At 37.9% G+C, this 21998-nt stretch overlaps 1 protein-coding gene across 4 annotated transcripts in view; it reads left to right on the top strand.

Annotated features, from left to right (window-relative positions):
- Window positions 1-228: 228 nt before the first annotated feature.
- The window catches only part of LOC121942898 (rho GTPase-activating protein 42), an 87596-nt gene continuing 65826 nt past the window's right edge, over window positions 229-21998 (top strand). For all 4 annotated transcript variants that reach the window (XM_042486197.1, XM_042486196.1, XM_042486195.1 and 1 more), the window contains exon 1: window positions 229-462. In XM_042486197.1, coding sequence (XP_042342131.1) covers window positions 309-462 — 154 coding nt within the window. In that variant the 5' untranslated portion in view covers window positions 229-308. The remainder of the gene's footprint in view (window positions 463-21998) is intronic.

Here is a 21998-nt window from a genome sequence, read left to right as displayed (position 1 = left end):
TACATGTAAAATCTCACCTTTTATACAGTATTTTCACTTTGAATAAATCAAACTTTTGAAATCTAGACCTTTAAGTGAGAGATGGACCACAAACTGTTGTAAACTGTCCTAAACTAACCAGCAGGAGTCACGCGACCACTATTTTCATGATAGGTAGCCGAAAATCAAAGCGGAAGTGAGGAACTGAGCGGAGCAGGAAAACTTTTCTTGGAAACTTGGAGACGGCTGTATCACTTCGGAGCTACGTGATGCAAAACTTTTCTAAGCCGAGTTAAGTGTGAAAAGGCAGCTTTTGTGGTTGAGCTACAATGGGACTCCCCACTTTGGAGTTCAGCGACTCTTTCCTGGACAGTCCCGACTTCAGAGAGCGTCTCAAATGCCATGAAATCGAGCTGGAGCGGACAAATAAATTCATCAAAGAGCTCATCAAGGATGGGAATATGCTAATCACTGCGCTCAAGAGTAAGTAGCCCGACACGGCCTTTCTCCGCTCCTACGGCTCCACAAACTAGCTTTTCTAACTGTAACTACCTGAAAGCCACGGGCGACTCGTAATTAGAGGCTGCATTCATTACAGCTTATTTAAGTCCACTGTGTTGTGTGTGTGTGTGTGTGTGTGTGTGTGTGAGAGAGAGAGAGAGAGAGAGAATGCTTCCGTCCCCTCTTTGAAGTAGAGCCACCGGGAGCTGAATAACCCCGTACTCTCCCGGTGGGAAACCTTTATATTGCTGGTGAAAAGGTTCTAATCTGCACAAAAAGCAGACGTAATTCATTACTGGGAGGTTTGCAATTCCAGGACATTTGTTTGCCTTTTGTCTGCTTCCCTGGCTGCACTGCATTAGTGATTCGATGTAACTGAGTATATTTAGCGTACTCAAACAGGCTACTGTGCTTAAGTACAATTCTGAGGTAATTTTGAGTATTTTCACCATGTAGTATTAGTACTTTTACTTAAGTACAGGATCTAAGTACTTGGTCGACCACTGCACTGCATGCATGCATGGGCTTGTCTGACAGAGTCCAGAGTCAAAGCTCCGTCTGTGATATGGTTGGTTTTACTCTGCTGTGATACCTAATCATAAGGCCAGACATATGGAGATCATTAGTGCAGAGGTGGAATTTGCTTCTGTTCATTCATGAAAGATTCTTTCACCCTTAAAGGCTTCTAAGTTATCAGGAGTGAGTGAAAACTTTCTTTAATGACTGTGTGAATGAGAAGTGCGTGCTGATGAGGATGCCAGCACTGTCATGGGTCATTGTCCTCTCAAATTCTGAGCTCAATCTCAAATTCCACTCTGCTGATTAAAGCGGACTTCCTGTTCTGCTGGATCCCTGGAGGGATGGTAGTTTGGTCTGTTCACGTCAGAAGTGTGTCTGTGAAATGGAGAAAGATTAGAAATATAGGCCTAATAAATATGGAAAATAGCTGGTTTGGAAGAGGATGGGAAGGCCACAGCACAGCGTGTTGCAGTGCACTCACTAACCCATCAATCAGGGCAATAATCATTTTTTTCACGGTTGAACCTAGCATGGTCCTGTCAACCTTTACTGTGAGAACGCTCTTATACCGTTTCATCATCAGTCCTACACTGTACATATACTGTACATGAGGCAGTATCCAGTCATCAAAGCTGACATACAGCCCAAGAGTGACACTGATGTAAGCTAAAGCTGCAATATTGAACTTTTTTCCACATTTAAGCATCCTATATTAACATTTTTTCATACATTTTTTTTTTGTCCGTTTATGTTTGACTTGTTCTCTTTTTGGCTGAATTGTGTTAAATCACTAACACTGGAGGTGTGCTCCATGGTGACACAGAAGTGCCGTGGGAATTTAAAAATAAAGGTGTATCTTAAATGATAACGATAGACATCAATGTTTTCAAATTAGATCGCTGATTATTGAATCTATATGTTGATCAAGACTGATGTTTTTTTAAAACCCCTATTGTGATTAGACCTATTTCGTATTGTATAAGCCTATTGTGTATTGTACTAGCGCTGCAACTAATAGTTATTTCCATTGTCGCTTCATCTGTGCATTAGTTGTTTGGTCTATAAAATGTCAGAAAATGATGAAGAATGTCAGTCAGTGTTTCTTAAAGCCTAAGATGACATCCTAAAATGTCTTGTTTTGTCCACAACCCAAAAACATTCAGTTAACTTTCATAGAGGAGTAAAGAAACCAGAAAAATAAGAAGTTTTACTTTTGCCCTGAAAAAATTGACTGAAACTGAACACATATATAATTAGTTGGCAATTAATTTAATAGTTGACAACGACAGAGTAAATCAGCCATCAGTCTATCCTAGCCACACTGGTTAACCAGTGTGACATCTGGGATAGCAATAGCTTGTTATAATGAAATACTGACTTTTTTTCTCACTGTTTTAGTTCTGTTTCTCTGTTGGTGCATTTGATGTCAAAAAAACAATGAGGAGCACTTAGTATTTGGATCATCGTGCTGTACTGACACTGTAGGAATCTACTAGCTCTGAGGGCAGCTGAAGGCCAAATGTATTTCAGAGCTTTTTTTTGCAGGAAAGCTGTTCTGTCAGTGGGCAGGGCACCACAGGTGGACAGGAATACCCTGCTGAATGGTTTATTCATGGCAGATACTCAGTAGCAGGATGTCAAAGGTCCATGCGGTTTAATACCAAATTAGACCTTAACCCTGCAGGTTGTATTATGCATATAAGACAGTGTGAAGTGGATTGAGACTTTGATTGCTTTTGATTGGTTTATTGATGCAGAAAAACTCTGTAGCCAAGGTCGACCCTCTGTGTCCCAGGCGTCCTGTCTCTTGAACAATTAAAATTCAAAATGGAGAAAGGTAAATCAACCAATAATGGGCCTTAATGTGTAAACAATAACAGTAAATAACTCAAATCTTGGCCCAAACTCTACTGAATAAATCTTTTGGGTGTATTTGTCCTGTATTTGTAGTAATAAGTGGAACAGTTAGCTGGAAAGTCCAGTTTCAGTCAGAGGCGGGGTGAGAGCGCGGGAAGCGAAGAGACGGAAGTAAATTATTGATGGTCTTAAACTTAGGACGCCACAGAGGTTTATGACCCTTTATGACCTGCCATCAGTGGTGACATTACTGGAAGACCTTTAATGGACCCTTTTTTTAATAGTAATCATCTCATGTTTCAGAATGGAATAGTGTACCATAATTCATCTGTCTTCACATGTGCTGTCGATGTGAATGAGGCCTGATAAGCCAAGGTTGACTTTCATGTTAATACATTACCTGTAAAGTGCTTCTACACATTACTGAAACAACATAGTAGTGTGTGTGTGTGCGGGTGTGCGCGCATGTGTGTGTGTGTGTGTGTCAGTCATATATTTAAAGACACTTAGGTATGGTCAGAGATGGTGTTTTGTTTCTCTGCTACTTCTTTGTAGGATTAGCCATGCATTAGGGGTGGGTAAAATCAATACAGAATAGAATAGAGATTTTTTTTTTTTATGTGGCAATATCTTATAGATATATGGACGCCAACTATATTTATAAATATTTTTTTCATTGTAGAAATTATTATTGATACAAATACAAGTTAAACTTTTGGTAGCTGTCTAATCAATTGCTTTTTAAGTCCCCTACATACAATATTCTGCAATAAAAACGACTGAGGAGAGATGAACTGACTGAAAACTTTATCTTACTTTGAATAAATGCTGTAATCCCTCTAGACCCAAGTAAAGCTACAGTGTTTGGCTTGCTGTCTGCTAATTAAAGTGGAGGACGTTAGCCCTGAAGTTAGCAAACCCAGTTATCTTTACATTGGTAACTCACCATGTTCCCTTAAAGGGATCATTTGGGATTTTTGAAGTGGGGCTGTATGAGATACTTATATATGGTCAGTGTATTACATACAGAAGCTGGCAGTTGGTGCCCTCCCAGTTTGTAGAAACAGACTCAGCGCGCAACCCACAGGGGTTGATATCAAAACGTATTTTAGCCACTTTGATAAATGCCTACCTAAAGAATCAATTGGATGCTATATTTAAGTATTTTCACTGTTTCACCTCACTGTCACATAGCCTTTTCCTTTGGCACTACATTTTTCAGCTGTTTGGATCAGAAAGTGCTGTTAGCAGCTGTTACACAGTCCGACTGAAATGAAACTTCACGTTGAAAACACTCTTTATACAGTGTCCACTTAGACGGATATTGTATTTTTTTCAGGTAGGGTTTTTGTTATGTGGCTAAAATACTACGAGCCACTGTATGTAATACACTGACTCTACAGAAGTATCTCATACAGCCTCACTTCAAAAATCCCAAACGATCCTTTTAAGGTGGAATGTTAAGGTGGACCAGCTGAATAACACTAGATTAGATTAGAGTTTATTGATCATGTGAATGTTTCATGTGGATTTGTTAATATTGCTATATATCTAAGTGTACTTTAAACTGATAAAATATTCAATTTCAAGTTCAAATTTGCCTTTGCGTAAAAAAAGCCATTCTCTCATGGCGTTGACCAGCGTTTTGTGCTTTAAATGAAAAAAGTATGGGTTTGGGCTTTCGTTTAGACATGGGTACCATTTAAATAGTTTTGATAGTGGTATCAGGAAAAACCTAAATGATGTCCAGCCCTAGTAATGACACATGGAATTAAATTTTACAGGGCTGAGTCCTGGTTGTGGCTGAAATATTAAAGCCATAAAGGGAGGTAACATCAACTATGGGGATTATACAGAGGCTCTTGATCCAAATATATATCGTTCATCAGAGACTATTTCACTTTTTCCTTGTCTATTTTTAAATATGGCAATAAAAACATGGCAGTCTTAGTCATATTTACATTATAATCTGTGTTATGAGGATTGTGGTCTAAATATTCCAAAAACCCATTACATTCTGAATTTATTTGCTGGCATGCATTGATAATTTACTCCAGGTGTGAGTTCAATCTGTCTGCAGATGCTGTAAATAGCCTAGCCATACCTGGCCTATCTTTGGCTGGCACCGACTGTTCACACCTGGTGTCAATAACGACTGCTGACTTTTATTAATCTCCCTGCTGACTGCAGTAATTGGATACACTGAAGGTACTAATTAACCCCATTGTGAGTAGGCTGTTGGAAACCACAGATCTGAGGCCAATAATGATACATTTCAGATGTAGGTAAGTGTGTTTACAGAGCACCTGAACAGGTAGCCAGGCATCATCGGAGAATAATGTTGTATTCTTGAAATACATCTGGAGACGTTCAAATGGTGAAAGCATGTGTGTAACAAAGGATGCTCAAAATGTCAGTTAGCACACTTGCATTTAATAAACAGACTCTGATTTGCACTTTCAGTTAAAATAAAATAAACCACAATGTCAAGTTTTTTTTTTCTTGTGATGAGACTTATTGACATTCTAAACCATAAGTCATCAACAATTTTCATGATAAAGAACTCTAAATTGATACACATGAAGTCCCAGACCATCATTTGATAAGATTTCACTTCACAGGGGAACCATCTGAAAACATTTTGGCTGTTAGATATGATTAAGAATTCTATATTTATCATCTACAGTTGTGGAGGTAAGAGGAGAGAAAGTGAATCCTAGGATTACAATAGAAGGCTGCAGGAATGAGTTCTTAATATGAAAATGAGTCAGCATTTTAGCACACCTGGTTCATCTTGAAATCAATGTGCTTTTTCAACAGGTTTTTCTAAATGGAATGAATTGATCCAGCTTTTTTAGGGGGCCAGTGTGACGCTAAGTTCTGTGACGGCCCACAAATAAACATCCTCCCTGCAGCAGTCTATAGTCACTGGTATGACTCTTAATCACTTTGGGCTCACTTCTATAGTACGTTAAATAATTAAAACAAACTATACCCCGTTCTTCTGTGGACCTCCTAGAACTCCCTTTTTAAGGACACCTGGGGGTCCCCAGACCTCAGGTTGAGAACCACTTGTCTAAAGGACTGGTTCTTAGGGGTCACAAAATCTTCACAGGGGGTCACGAGGCCCTCTTGATTTTAATGGTGTAATCAAGATATAAACCTAAAAGATATGTTACAGGATAAGGGAAAAATAAAGACCTGAACACAGGCTATATTCAGAGAGCCTTCACGCTCTGCTAAACAGCCTAGTCCTGCATTAAAAGTACACAGTTAAAACAACCAAAGAGCTAACAGAACTACTGTCAAGTGTCAGGAAGGAGGAAACATCTTGTGTAAAATACAGCCAAATACAAAGAGAGCCGGATTCTAACAGTAACAGATAGAATACAGTAAAGCATTGTTAGATGCAACACTTTTTAGAATCAAAGCAACATAACATAACAGTAGGCTGCTGTGTGATTTTACGGCATTATACAGTATTTTTAATTTTACCAGATGTAGACCCAACAGAGAGACAAAAGCCACATGCAAGTGAGCTACAGTATTACACTGTGAACCTCACATTCTACTTTAGAATACTGTAATAGATTTAATGGTATTATATTTAAGTAAATATGGCAGTGAAACTGAAACATAAGTTGCCAGTAGTTTACAATAAAATTTGTTACAATGTGGAATTTGTCAAAAAAGAAATCTGTTAAATATACATACTTGAAAAGAAAACAAAAAATACAGAAAGCAAATTGTTAAAAAAAGTTTATAAAAATGTCAGGAGAACTCATCTTTGATGCAACATTCACAGAAAATAATCTGCACCCAAATTGCTCGTTTTACTGCAGTCATTGCGTTCACTGTTCGGGTTATTTGCACAGTTTACGAGGTGTTCTGTACTGTTATTGTTACGCATTAAATGTAATATTAAATATTCATAAAATATGTCACTTTGTCAGGGGTGGTCAGGTTACTTCATGATAGAAAAGGGGTCAAATAAGGATAAATGTGAACCCACTGGTCTAAACGGTGACTAAACAAAGAAAAAGTGCATCATATAAATAGTCTGACATTTTGTAAATGTGTTTATATTCTTTCTCACTGTGAAGATTGATACCATTTTCATGTCTTTATAATAAATATCAAGCACAGCCAGTAGCTGGTTAAATAATGTTCATGTTAGCAAGTAATTGCATACATTACCGTGGAATAAACTGAGAGGGACTGTCCAAACACACATGAGGTTTTCTGTATATCGGACCTGGCAGAGGAGTATTCCTTCCCCTGTACCTCATCCATCACTGTTGTATATCAGAACACCTCATCATGTTTTATCACTTACATCAAACACACACAGAGCACCATGGGCATCCCATTTGCAGCCTTCTTTCTCACCACCTGTCATGTACTGTAAATCCCGCATTCATTAGCCTTTTAGCTGTGGATTGGCTGGCCAGCTCCCAAGAAAAATATTTGAGACTGTTAGCTCACTAGATTTTTTTTTTTCCAGCAACCACTCGGCCTTTGTCATTTCACACTGAGCCTGTAGAGTACAGTTGGCTTGTGTATGAGCTCGTGTCCTGAGAGTGGCTGCTATACAGGAGGCCAATTGATTTAGAGGACAAGCTTTACAACATCCTTTCAGAAGGTTACGGGTGATGTCACAGTTGCTCCATCCATATTTTCTACAGAGTGGTTTAAACTGAGTCGCTGGCAAAAAAGCAAGCATTGTTCATAGCTGTTCCAAGTGGCGCTGCCAAACCACAGACATCATTCTGCGATAGATTACATTTTCAGCTATATAACATGCACAAGATGGGTCAGAATGTAATGTCATTGATAAATATGTATGAAAAACACAGTGAGCTGAAGGCCCACAGCTGGTCCCAGTGCAGCGAAGGAGTCCTCAGAGACTCGCTCAGACTCAGGCAGCCTTTGGGCAATGGCTTGTGTCCTTCACACATAATTTGTACAAATTTGCAAAATAACGAGCCAACTGCATGTTCCTTGCTCACAGTGGTAGCAGGTAGGGCATGTACGTTGTGCATCACTGCCCTTCCTCCAGATATCTGTGGTTTAGGCCCAGAGCTTAAAATATCTGCAAAACAGGAATAATAATTTAAATTGTGCATTTAAAAGTTATTTTAGCTACTTACAGTCAATATTACAGGGTTTGTACGGTCATGAAAAACTTGAAAAAGTCATGGAATTTGCAAATAGCAATCTGCTGCATGACATCCTCTCTCGCTCTGCCTTAAATTCAGTCCTGTCCAATAAAGACAAACCCCCCCCCCACAAAAAAAATAAAATAAAATAAAATAAAATATAATAACACATGACATGTTCAAGGACCGTTGCAGATTTGAAAATCCAAAGGTAATATCTGTTTTTGCAGTTTTTGTCTGTGAAACATGTTGTCATTTTTGGTGATTTTTAAAGAAAACATGACTTCTAAACCAGCATGTCTTCATGTTTTCTTAAAATGTCCATAAAATAGATACAAAATGCAGACATTTAAACTTGTATGCCTCTCCCTTAAACCAAAAAAAACATAAATTCCTCTTCAGTGCTTAAAGCACTGAAGAGCGAGCCCCGCACAGCTACAGACTGTTGTTAGCAGCTGCGGCAGTAGAACAGACATTCCAAACCAAAGAACAAGAGAGCGGCTAGTAACAGCTAACCTTAGCACAAAACACACACACAAAGCAGTGAGCAGTAACTGCTGTTGGTTGGGTTGCCAAATTGGGCTAAAACGACTGAAAGGTACATTAGTGAGGAATATTCTGTTCAAGTTTGTATGATTGTGGCTTCTAACATGATGGTTCATTCATTTATTTAGTAGACCAAAAGGGCTGAAAGGACTTGTAGAACATTGCAAAATTGTCGATCACACACTGGGTGAATGGAATGACACTAATACATATAATGCTATGAACTCTTATGTTAGAGGTAAGCATAACGTAGTTTCATTTTATGTTCTTGTCGATTCTTTTGAATTATTAAAATCTGACTGGGTGATTGATAATACATTATTCTCTGGTGTTGCAGAGTCATTACACATATTTATTTTTGCATTACCCGTACTTTTTAAAAAGCATGTTTTTTTATAAAGATTTTTGCTTTTTTTTTTTTTTTTTAAAGAAGACTCATGAATCCCAGCAAGCAGTTAATTTCCATAAGCTTTAAAGAATGCAGCAGGATTAGCTCTGTCTAAACTAGAAGACAGCCCATTATTATGTTAGCCGACTGTGAGTCTCTGCCACCGCCACCCCATGCCCACGCCTGTTCACCAGCAAGAGTGATGCTTCCTCCCTGCGATACATGCAGTAATGAATGGCTGACACGCACAGCTGTTATTATAAAAACTACAGTATTTAGCATTTCTGCAAACAGCATATTTCCAACTGTGCCTGCATAATTTTGAGGCATTTCTGCAACTTAACATAGCTATAATTGGTGACTTATTTAATCAAATGAAGACATGATGTGGAGTCTTTTTGTTTAAAGTGATTTCACAATAGCGTTGGGAACTCTGAGTGTTTGTTTGTCTGAGGACAGATGATGCTCCCAAGGCTCAGCCACAGGAAATGTCCTGTAAACATGCTTGTATAACCATCCCCCATCCTCCCTCAGATAGCATTTGGCCGGACATCATTCTGCTTCAGTGTGGGTGTGTGTATATGTGTTTTGTCTGTGTGTGTGTGTGAGTTGGACTGTGACTGTAAAGCAGGCTGTGTGTTGCAGGATTATACCATTTATAATGTATTGCTGCTGCTTTGACTGCTTTGATGAATTTGAACTCATGTAATGGAAATGAAATACAGGAGTACATTATGTGACTTGTTTAGCAATAAAACTGAGCAAAGCGGTAAGTGGAGCTCATGCAGCACTGTGAGGGACTCGGCTGTTTTTGTGGACAGATTTTGATAAAAGGATTAGACGATGTATTCCTAAAAGCTGCTTCCCCTCAGACTGTGCAGGGAAATGTGTTAGACTCCAGATTTGAGGTCTGTTCTGAAGTAACTCTGTTGTTACTCTGTCAGTCAAAGTGATTGTCACACGGAGCACACCATCTTAATGCTTGCAGTCGACCAGGCATTGCACGCTGCTGCTTTTGTTGCTTTTTCAGACTGAAAAAGATAAGGTGATTCGTTTGTGTTTCTCCTCCACAACATTAAAAATTTACTACTAAGAAGTGTTTCTTTCATTTGAGCTAAGTGCTGTATCTTCGAAGTGCAGTGTTGGTACATTAAATGGAACCTGGTCACATTGTATTGCAGTAGGGCTGGGTAACAGTGCCTGGTACTTTGAGGTATTGACAGAAATTACTCAGGGCCAAGTAGTATAGAAACCAATCAGACGTTATCTGAATTTGATCCTTTTTGTACCGATATTTAGAAAAAAAAAATAATGATCTTACTGGAAGCTATTTGCTGCAAAAATTCTTTGAAATAATGCAAAGCATAACAACTGGAGAAGCTACAATACATATAGTCTGTGGTGTGGAGAACTCAAGCACAGTGTATTTGATGGAGCTGACAATTCAGTGTGCTGAGATGCATCCAAAATAATTAGTAGATCTTCCTAGGTGACATAGGCTACTGATTAGTAGCTGCTGATGTGTGTATGTGTGTATGCATGTATGTATGTATATATATATTTTACATGCCTGTGGCATCTGATAAAAGCTAAATGTATGGAGTGCAGAAGTGTCACATAAATGAAATTCTCCATTGGTTTCAGATTGGTATCACTTTAAGGGCACATGTATCGGTACCTGTATTTTAATTTTTTTTGTATAATACCCAGCCCCATCTTGCAGTATTTTGCTTCAGCAGGCACATGATTTGTGTAGGCTACCTGTTAAAAACGACTCATGCAGAGTTGCCTTGCAAACACCATGAGTGTGCAATACATTCTTGTGAAAAACCAAAAGGATTGTGGTAAAAGGTGGTAAATTTGCACGTCAACCTACGCAGATGCTAAACTCAGACTTTGGATGGGACTTTAGAAAGTCTCCAGTGCCTGGCCCCATGCGTTGTCAAGTTTTCATTAGAAACTGTTTTAACAACAGGGGGTTCAGATTAGGTTTGCACACCTTTTTTTTCTTTTTCTTTTTCTTGCCTTACTTTAAAGCATGTTTTTCTGGCTAATTGTTCTTGCCTTGTAAAGGCAAAAAGGCCTTTCCCAAAATAGATCTTTTGTAAAATCTTAGTTGTGAAAAGTCCAATGCCAACTATTACTACAAAAGTGAAATACTGCTTTTCTTTCTGAGTGCTTTTTCTCTCAGAGGGAAGTTCATCTCTGTCAGAAGCTGTGTCAGATGCGTCTGTGTGTCTTCTGAAAGAAAATCTCTCAACTCAGTCTAAAGGCTGTAGATGTGGTGATAAATGGTGGAGGCTAGCCTGGCTGGCTTTTTTTCTTTCCAGCAGAATTGCAGGGCTAATAACTCTGATCTTTCTCTTTGGAGCTTAAGAATAGGCTGTAGCATTGCATCAGCCTCATATCAAAGACCTGGTGTCAGTTTCTTTTATTTCTTCAATAGTTTTGTACAATTTAGGTAGATAAATGCAGAAGTGTATTCTGCAGGGCTAGATGGGTTTTAAAAAGAATATTTCTCACTGTCATATTGTGATCATCATTGACCTGTGCATTGTTATAACATATTTAGGTTAGTTGACTTAATTAGGTAGCACACATACAGGGGATTGTTGTTAACAAGTCATATTGGTTATGTTTATTCCATTAAATTTCCAAAGACATAGTTTTCTACAGTCTCCCAGAGAACTGGGTAGGAGAGTGTTGGAGTTGGGGCACCATTCAAGTTGCAGAGTGGTACATTAAGTCAGTAAGACTCAACTTCCACGGTTTGACATTACCTGGAGCGCACAAGTTAACTTTCTTCAGCAGAGCAGTTCTGGATTAGCACTCTGCTAACTTGAATGAGGATACCATGATTTAATCTTTCATCCTTTCTAGATTTTTTGAAATGTTATTGGACTGATCGGATGGATAAAATCTTGATAATGAAATAATATGGCAGGCAGCTGGTAGCAAAAGTATTACAGTAAAACAGTAAGTTAAAATATGATTCTGAAAATATTTTAGGTGAGAAATAAGCCACGCAGTAACAGAATCTTCTCATTTGATCAGCAATGCTCAGTTTTACCGTTTGGTCTTAGTTTTGTCAGGTTTCATTTTCACTATACAGGAAACAGTATGGCATTCACTTTCTGTTCACAAACTCTCACAATACAGTTTAACAGTGCGATAAAATGTCCTTCTGAAGACATTTTAGGTGAAAAATAGGCAATACATTAACAGAATCTGGTTCATATTTGATCAGCCCCGCTTAATTTTACTGTTTGATCTCATTTTTACAATTCAGTAAACAGTTTAGCGTCCATTTACTGCCATAAACTCTCTTAATACAGCTAAGAAGTGCACTAAAATATATTAATAAAGGCATTTTAGGTGAGAGAGATTTTGGTTTATATTTGATCAGTGCATAGTTTTACCGTCTGATCTGACTTCGATGTGCTTGTGTACTCTTTGGGTGTGCTCCAAATCTCATACCTTTTCTTCTTACTTTTCATAGGTACTACAGCTGCTATCACATTCTGTTGCACGTGTAGTTTACATACAATTGAGACATACTCCTCCTTAATGCTGTGCCCTGAACATTGACCCCTCTTGGAGATAAAACAAATCGCCATTCGCAAAACTTGGCAGTGACAGAGGTTAACCCAGAGAGCTCTGATGTTGTTACTTACTACTTACTTATAACTGCATGTGTTGTGGATTCCAATTTTATATTCATTTAATAAGTCTACATTTGCATTTCTCTATTATATTTTTTCATTTTTTTGTTGCTGTAATCTCTATGATTATTTTTTTTTCACATACACAATTCATATTAATAATATTACCATGGCTGGTCATCAGTCACTTGAATTGCAGTTTCTGTCAGCTGTCAACCAGCTGTTAAGAAGTGATGTATCTGCCACTGTGCAGAAGATTGTGGGTCAGAATAGATAGTATTGGCTGGCCTGCATACTACAAAATCCTGCTAGATGTAGTAGAACGTCCTAGTATTTTTGGCATACTGTGTCTGACATACTGTGTATTGGGACATACTGAATCTTTTTCTGGTATACTGTATGTAGTATGGTAGTAGGGGTATTGGAACACACAGTTTGTGTCCGTATATGAAAATAGAGAAGTAGAATCTGTAGTTGTGCAGCAGTCTTAGAGCCAGCAAAACAGATTTTTGCTTGCAAGTGAGCAGAGAGATCTGGGTGCTGGCAAGATGAAGGCAAGTAACCCATAGTTAATTTACAGATACTACACACATTGCAGTGATGTAAAGATGGTTTGTATGTGCAAAGTATCCCTTTAATTTTCAAGTCTTAATCCCTAAACATGTTATTACACCACCCCAAACTTCCTCTCTTGCTTTGGAAGTCAGCAGACTGAAAACTGTTTTAATAGCCTTGCCAACAGGCATTTTAATAGTAAAGTATATATGCTGTATCACTTCGGCCCAGAGACGGTGTTCTGTTGTGTCTTCCTTTCATGTTTTATTCAGCCATATTAAGAGCTTTCTGCCACTTAAGAATTAGTTCACACATTGACCAACTGCTACTTGAAGTTACTGTCTGTTTCTACGGCAGTGAGTGTGGAGTTATTAGATAAGGCTTTGTTCCAGGCAGCGGTCGGCGGTGGGAAACGTTCGGTATGCTCCAGGAGCACGAGAGGCCCGTCTGGTTGGCCCTCTTCACACAGCTCTTCTCGCTCTCCTGCTGGGCGACTGACAGGCGAACGTAATAGTAAGCAGGTGGAAGAGGCCTTACCTGAAGGCCCGCTCCCCTGTTACAATCCCTCCAAATGGAATCAAAGTGGCACAATGCACCCTACTGTTGCATCAAAGAGATCCCTCCGTCTCTCGTTAAGCTGGGTGCATAGAGACGTTCGCCTTTGAAGACCTTCTCATCTCAAATCAGCGGTGTCTCACTGACAAGATAAAGTACTGTTGCTCGCCACAATGTACAGGCAGACGGTGCCTGTACAAAAGAAGTGCAGAGTTGCCTTTGTTTTCGAATGTTTGCCTCAATAAAAGGCACATAGGTATAATGAAATCTGAGAATGCACCTTGTAAATACTAAACAGAAAAAACCTTGAGTGCATTCTGAGTCCTTTGAGGGGAAGTGTGTAGCTGAACAGCCAAAGCTGAAGATGAATTCTTTATTGTGCAGATTGTTGCTTTTTAATGGAGCACATTTATGCCTGTGACTTGAGGTTTTAAAAGCTTTTCTGCACTAATTTGTGTGTTAAAGCACTTCATTAAAACCCCTAAGAATATTCGTAGGAGTGAAAGCACAACAAGGATGCCGCTTAGTAATTAGCATTGGGATGAACATGTCAGTCACATAACACAGAGTGCTGGAAGTGTGCTACACTGATGTTCTAGCATGAAATGGCTTGAAATACTTTATAATTTATAAAGATTGCAGCCAAAGTGTCTGTAGACAAAATAACATGAAAACTTTGTGAAAAAAGGACTTTCTGGAGTTAGTCTCTGCAAGTTTATCATATCACTGTTGGTTTATTTCAAGCTCTTTGTTTGTTCTTTGTTAGTACAGTCTGTTTCTCTTTTGTGGTGTGTCTTTTAAACTATTTATTTAGCAGTTGAACTGTTTTTGTGACCATTGCCCTTGCAATTTATCTCCAAATGCCTCAGTGTCCTTGGTGGCATTTTCTCACATTATATTGAAACATAAAGCAATTAAAATAGAAATTCTGCTAATTGGAATTATAGTGGTAAAAGCCAACTTTGTGTTGTAACATATCATGTCCTACTGGACTGAAATCTGTGTATTTTCTATTGTTTGAAATATTTAAACTCACCAGGTTTTACTTCTAGGTATTGACAAATATAACACAATTATAGAGTAGCATGCTGAATGTTAACTACACTGAATGTGTAGTTAACTTTAAGGTTAGGCAATGTTCTATCATACTAAGTGATGCTTTTGAAGTACCATTGCATTTGTGTATTTACTACCATATTTAAAGGAACTCTGTGAATTCAAAGTGTATGATTTTTTCTGGTCATGGCTCTCAACATGGAGGAGCCTGAGCTGGCAGCAAGCAGCTAACGATGCCAGCTCCGTTAACAGTACAGACAGAGCACAGAGTTTTCCACTTGTTCATTTATTTGTGGCAGCCCACCACGATTAAATCATTTGCACAACAGAAACACAACACAACACAAACAGATTTTCTATTTTTTGAGCTGGACAGTTCATTAGGAGCGCTGCTGAGATGTATATACTGTTTGGATATTCACACCACACTCGGACCGCAGAGCATACTCTGGGCACAGACAGAGCAGCAGAATGTCAGCCACAGTGAAAATGAAATTTAACCTTTCGTTCTGCTGGGTCTAAAAGTTTGCATTCAGTCACAGCGATTGCTCCTCTCATTCTTCTGATCTGATCTAGTCAGCTCTGAATGAATAGACAGATTTATTATCAACCCCATGAGTCATAAACTGCTGCTGAGGAAAAAGAGAATTCATGGAGAGCTCCACCTGTACTGTGTTCATGGACCAGCAAAGGGACATATACACACTGTAAAGAAAAGAAAGAAAAAAGAACAGAAGTTTGCTGTCATCATCATTTACCATCAGACATATACTCTTATTTTGTCAAAAACACTGGGGCCTGGGGGCCTGGGGCCAGTGGCTCAATTGATAGAGCGAGCGCCCCATGTATAGAGGCTGTGTCCTCCCCACAGCTGCCATAATGTAATTACTCCACTATATTTACAAAGAAAATATTGGTTTGCTGCTCTATTAATGCTTTAAATGTTGCATAGAAAACCTTTAATAATATAGATGCATTAATGTCTTACATGAATATACATTGAGGCAAGAAATTGTGCTGTGAAAAATTAGTGTAAATATAGCTAAAACAGCCAAATTTTAGATTGAAGTTGCAAATCGTAGACACTTTTTTAAATTAAATTGGTAAAATGAATGATGAATGAATCAATTAATCGTTATCAGAAAAAAAGAGATAAAAACTTGGCATATTACATATACTTTGACAGCATTGCATAGCCTATTTTTTAACCAATTAAATTTCACGGTTGATTAAATTCTTAACAACCTAATAATCAGTCGTTGATTATTTGTTATAATACCTACTTTAGATATAAATTATAGAAAAATCTCAACATTTTGCCCATGTGACATATATACGTATTCTATTCAAACATTGCATAAAACTACATGCATGTAGTTTGTGGAAGTTAAACTGTGAAATTCTAAATAGCTGTTAGAGAATTTATGCATGTCATTAAAATATAAATCTTGTCCTAATTACTACTGACGTAAGCATGCACCTTAGCAGTTTGGGGGAAAACTGCAGACTTTCCCTGCAGTGTTGTCTGTGTTTTGTCAGAGGTTGTCAGCACATGGAATTTAGTGGTATGTGGTTGCCCTGGAGACAAGATAAAAGGTGTACCCAGGGGAAGCTCTGCTGTGTGGTGACTGACAGCCATAGTCGTCTCACACATCTCACACACACTGGGCACTAACTGCGGTGATTGCTGTATGCAGTCGTGTCTTGGCTGGGTAGTCAGAGCTCTGCTCTTTGATTAAAACCTGCATCGGAGGACAGTACACTATAACTATTGTTCTCTCTGTTCTGCCTTTGTGCATGTTCGCTGTGTGAAGAATCATTACAGCAGGTCAAATACTATGTCAGAAAAATTGCATGCAGGGTAAGATAAATGTTTTCCAAGTGTAATAAAATTAGAAGGCACTATTTTAAGGTGGTGGTATAAATAGTGTTTGAATGAGTCAAAATTTCTAAAATAGGTCGTTTTTTTCTTTTCTTTTTTTTTTTTTTGTACCTCTGTTACTCGTGCTGCAATAGCTCTTTCTTTTCTTGTTTCTCTGTTACACTTCATGTGGTAAATAACATCCTCACATTCACACTGAATCAAAGTTAGGCTTCTTTCCTTTTATACGCCCCTGAACAGAACAGCTCTTTTTCACCACACATACTCAAAGTGGGATGCACCGAATTCCTGCTTCTGTCAGAAGAGATGTAGAGGAGTAAAATGAAATATCTGGCGAAGCATGAAGTCTCTACTTCCCATACAGCCAATGAAGGTGCCTTTTTTTTTTTTTTTACATCTTTTATTCCTTATTTTCTCTCTTTTTTCAACAAAAGAAGCGTATCTGTCCTGCTGCTTTATTTCCTTGTTTTTACTCTAATCATTGTAATATGGCCGGTAATAGCATAACAAACCTGCACAGAACACCATAACAATGAAAACTGGAATACTTAGTGGAGTCTAATGCACTTGCTTTGTCATTTAGTTTAGTTAAATTTGATTTGCCACATTTAAAAGCTGATGAATAAAATGTTGATTCATCAGTAGGCTTAAATATATGGATGCAGAACACGAACAGTAAGCATTGCCATTTAAACAGATAAAACAGAAAGCAGAGGGTCTCTGCTTGCATTGTTTCCAGGAGTGTGTCACACTGATTATGCCTTTACTGCTTGCCTAAGGTTAAAAAATGTAAGCTGTTCATTTATCTTCTTTTATACTGATTTCTTTTCCATTTATCTCTGCTCCTCGCTCTTGTGATCACTTAGAGTGAGTTCTTTGTAAATGCTTGAACAATATTTTTCCGCAGTCCTCACTAATGAGCAAAAGGGCCACAATCATTTTATGATGGTTCCCAAACTTAGTAAATAATGCATATAAATAGAAAACAAACACAACATTGTAGTGCCAGGTCATTCTTGACCATTGCCTGAGTTAAGATGTGGCAAATATTCATTCAGGCATATGTTCACATTAAGGTAGCAGCAGCAGGGTTGGAGAGCTGCATCATGGAGACAATCTGTTTCCTCAACCTTTGCTACTGTGTGCTATATCTAAAATAACCGAGCGTACTTTAAAGGGATACTTTTACACTACACTATATTATTTCTACACTATGATATGTTTTCCCTGCTTTATCTCGCTGTTTGAAAGTCTGATTTGCCAGGCAAGCCATTACTAGTTCAGTTCCCCATCTTTGCTCTCATTAAAGCCACCAGGGCTCCATTTATAAAAACAGCATTTTTCGGAGCTGAACACAGAAGCTGCTGGTCTATGGCTGCCTGAATTTGTAAGTTAGTTTGTGTTATTGTGTGACTTTGGTAAATCCAAACTAACCCTTTTAAACTCCAAAGTCACATAATACCACAACTGACTGATAGTGACGATGATTCATATTATTTTAGATCGTATTAAGTACTCATCACTTACCCTGCTACTCCAAGTGTAGTGAGAGAGTAATTAGTAAAAGGGGTGTTGGCAGTGTAGTATTTTGTTACATGGGAGTAGAGAACCGCAGTACTGCCCCACTTTTGTGTCAGCTCATGCTCCAGCAGCTGTCTCAACCACATCTCCCATGAGCCCTTGATGCAGGAGTGCTGTCAAAGCCCAATGGGAGCTGTGACTGTGTCATACTAATGACATAATGTAGAAATGATTATTATGTTCCCTTTGTCAATATGATATGGAGCTCAGAATTTACCACCAAGTGCAGCAGTGTACATCTGCAATGAAATAAATTTTTACTGAACTTAAATTAACTTCACTGTTACCTAAGAATTATACAAAGATCATGTTGATTTTTTGCAGTTTTTGAGGTGTACTCATCTCTTTGTTTTCTGGTGTCTGTAATGAAACAATGCACTCAGCTGACAGTATCATTGCGTTTGTTTTTTGAAGTTTGGGCTTGTCTGAACGCCAGAGCTAAAACATCATCCATTATTGATGGTCCTGCCAGCATATCCAGACAACTGCAGCTAGCTATTGATTTCAAATCAGCAGCTTTTGAGTCAAAGCAGGAATGATAGGACCACATCACTGGCACAATACGTCTTCTGGAAAAGGTCCACTCAGTGGCACTCAGAGTGGACTCAGCAACATTTACAAGTGGTCAGACATCCTCATTCAATACAGCGTTGATGTCTTTAAGAGCCTTTCTGTCTGTGGTCTCATTAAATGAAAGTCTTGTTATTCTCTTCCCAACCAATAACGAAAATGCACTGAAATACAACATAACAATGGTTGCTCTGAGGTAAAGAAAAAGATACTCACTGACAAATCTCATGTGTTTCTTTTTTTTTTTTTTTATCAGGCTTTCCAAGAAATTTATGTTACTGTGGAGATGAGAGCATCGATTTTTGTTGGCTTTTAAGGCCAGTTTGTACTTCAGGATGCCTGTTAGATAAACTATTTTTGTCACAGTATAGGAGTTTGAATAGGTTTCAACACAAAATCCATTATGGACTTTCAAACATTACCTCAAGCAGACATGTCGTAGCAAACACTAAACATTTCAAGGTAAGTAATTTTCATAACAGCTTTTAACTTCCGGTCTTTGTTATTGTGGTTGATAAAGATCCAATTAGATATCAGTTTAATCTGGGATGTCACAAAAACAGATACTTAGGTAGTATGTCGATGCCAAAATTCTGAAAATGTAACAGTGTTCGTTTTCCTCAGTATGGTACATACTGCAATTCCTCTGGAGGGGCCAGCATACACGGCTAAAATTTTGCATTCAAATGGGATCAGGGAGACAGTTTTCTGTTTCTGTGTGACATCGTTTCTGTGGTTTGATCTGATGCTGCAAAACCAAACCAGTTCCAAACGACTGACGAGACTGTACCTTTTATGGGAACGTGCTCGTCACTGTGTATCTCTTGAAAGTAAGCATGGGGGGAGGGCACAGCCCACTATGAAATACTGAAGCCCAAAGAGAGCGGTGGAGGAGTTTAAAGAGAAAAATGAAGAAAAAAAATTTAATTTGAAAAATTGTCCTAAACCACAAGTTTGCATCAATCGATTTATTTAGTTAATACTTTTATGGTTACCATATAGGGTATCTCTCTTAAGGAACATGTGTAACTGTACATATCCATACAGTATTTACAGTTACAAACCCTGCATACTTTTAAAACTGAATTTTTACAGTACAGTGTAGCTATAGCAGCGTCAGTCTTCATTTTTCATATAGAGTAATTCTTGAGTCTTCTGTCACTTGAACACACGTTTGTGTGTCTGCAGTATTCGCTGTATATTAGTGTGTGCATTTTCATACTTTCCTTGCAGGAGTCTTTAAAGTTCACAGTTCTTTGAAGTAAAGACGTGACTGTCGGTGAGAGAAGAAAGACGGAGAGAGGCAATTAGTGAGTCATTGTCAGCAATGGATATGAGAGAATTGTGTACATTTCAAACCACGTGGGCTGACAACTAAAATGTCAGAGTATTTTAAAATTTCCATCTTTGCCTTTAATTATGGATTCAGCTGAATTATGAAATGTTAAAAGCCTCCGCAACGTAGTGCAGCCTCGTCCCACTATTTAATGTGCTTGTAAACATAGGTTACTTCCCCTCAGTCAACAAGAATATCCTTACCATGCCAACACAGCAGACCCACGTGCTCACCTTTATGTAACTGAGGTATGAAACAAATTGAAACAAAATAAAGTCAAAAGTGATTCATGCACTTGGTCGGTCAGCTACCCACAGGTCAGGACTGCAGTTGCTTTGTGTTAAAATACAGCTTAATTGATTTTCTTCTCAACGTGTTTAATTTTTACTCGTGAATCTAAAGTAAAATGACATCCTCTCAGATCACTGGATACATATAAGGTTTACATCTTCATGCTTTTCTCAGTCATATTGATGACACAATACAGTTTTTATTTTAATTTTAAAGAGTTTATTATTGTCTTATCTTTTATGGTAGTTGTTAAAACGTATTTCCCCACTATAACTCAAAATTTGTGCCATTAAAACAAATTTATTCATTATTTAACAAGGGAAATCTGCTCCTGATTCAAAATACGGAGAGATTTTTGTTGAGCTTATACAGCCCTGAAAATCAGCTGATTCTGCTGCCTAATTGGGGAGTTAAAGTTTTTGATACTCCACATAAACTTTTGAAAAGTGTTCACATAGACACAGTTAGTGTTACAGCCCAACTATATATCTATATATAAAAATCCAAACTGAATACCAATACAACTTCAGATATTTTTTCGCAAATCACAGTAGGTAAGGTTTTTAAGTTGACAGAAACAGTTAATACTAGTTAGAACAGGTTGTTTGTTGTTTTTCTTTATGTGATGTATAATAGAGAAGTGGGAGGTTTTTTTGTTGGGTTAACAGGGTTCAGGAAATGAAAACCTGTCATTTGTCTTTGTTTCTGTTTTTTTTTTTTCCGTAGACATTATTAGGTGATAGGCTGTTAAAGCATCTCTAACTCTTAAATGGACTTGTAACACTGTGGTTGACTCATCCCTGAAAACAATAAACAATTGCTCTTGGCCAACTCTGGCTCATTGCTGATAAGTCAAAGGTACAGAACCGTTTACAAATAAACTTTACAAGAGAAGACAACTACAACTCCCACGGATAAACAGCAGGATGACCACAGAGGTTAAGCTTTGTGGAACTTGTTAAATACATTAAAGAACTTGAATCAGCTCTCTGATTGTCACATTGCAGCTTTTTGAAAATGCTTCACTTTATTTGCACCTTTAGTTGGCTTCTTCTCATCATTGCCTCAAGACTACTGGGTACTGTAGTACAAAGAGCCAATCAATATACCAAACTAATGTATGTAACACATGGCTATAACAAAGTCCTGTAGTATTGTTCAAGTTTCTAGTGTTATTAAGTCATTAGCCTGTTCAGAGTCCAGTTATGTTCCAAACACACACAAAAAATGATTGTGAATTCATACTCTAAATGCACTCATAAATTAATCAGTTTTTTTGAAAAATAAAACACTTCATCATGTATTTTTTTTCTATCAATTCCAAAAGACATCGAATCTAAACAAGAATAACTACCTAATAGTAAAAATGACAATAAATTCCCATTTAAAAAAAAAATAATGTTTAAGTAATATTAATAAAAAATTATGCTTTGGGATGCTAAAAGATTAATATACGGTGTACATAATCAACAGAATTCATTAAAGGCTGATTATATCATTAAAATAAATTTAGAACATTTTAAACAATATTTCCATATACATGTTCTGGTGATAGTCCGAT

The sequence above is a fragment of the Plectropomus leopardus genome, chromosome 5, assembly GCF_008729295.1.
Source record: "Plectropomus leopardus isolate mb chromosome 5, YSFRI_Pleo_2.0, whole genome shotgun sequence".
Lineage (NCBI taxonomy): Eukaryota > Metazoa > Chordata > Actinopteri > Perciformes > Serranidae > Plectropomus > Plectropomus leopardus.
Note: the sequence above shows the minus strand (reverse complement) of the source record. Positions and strands in the feature narration are given on the sequence as shown.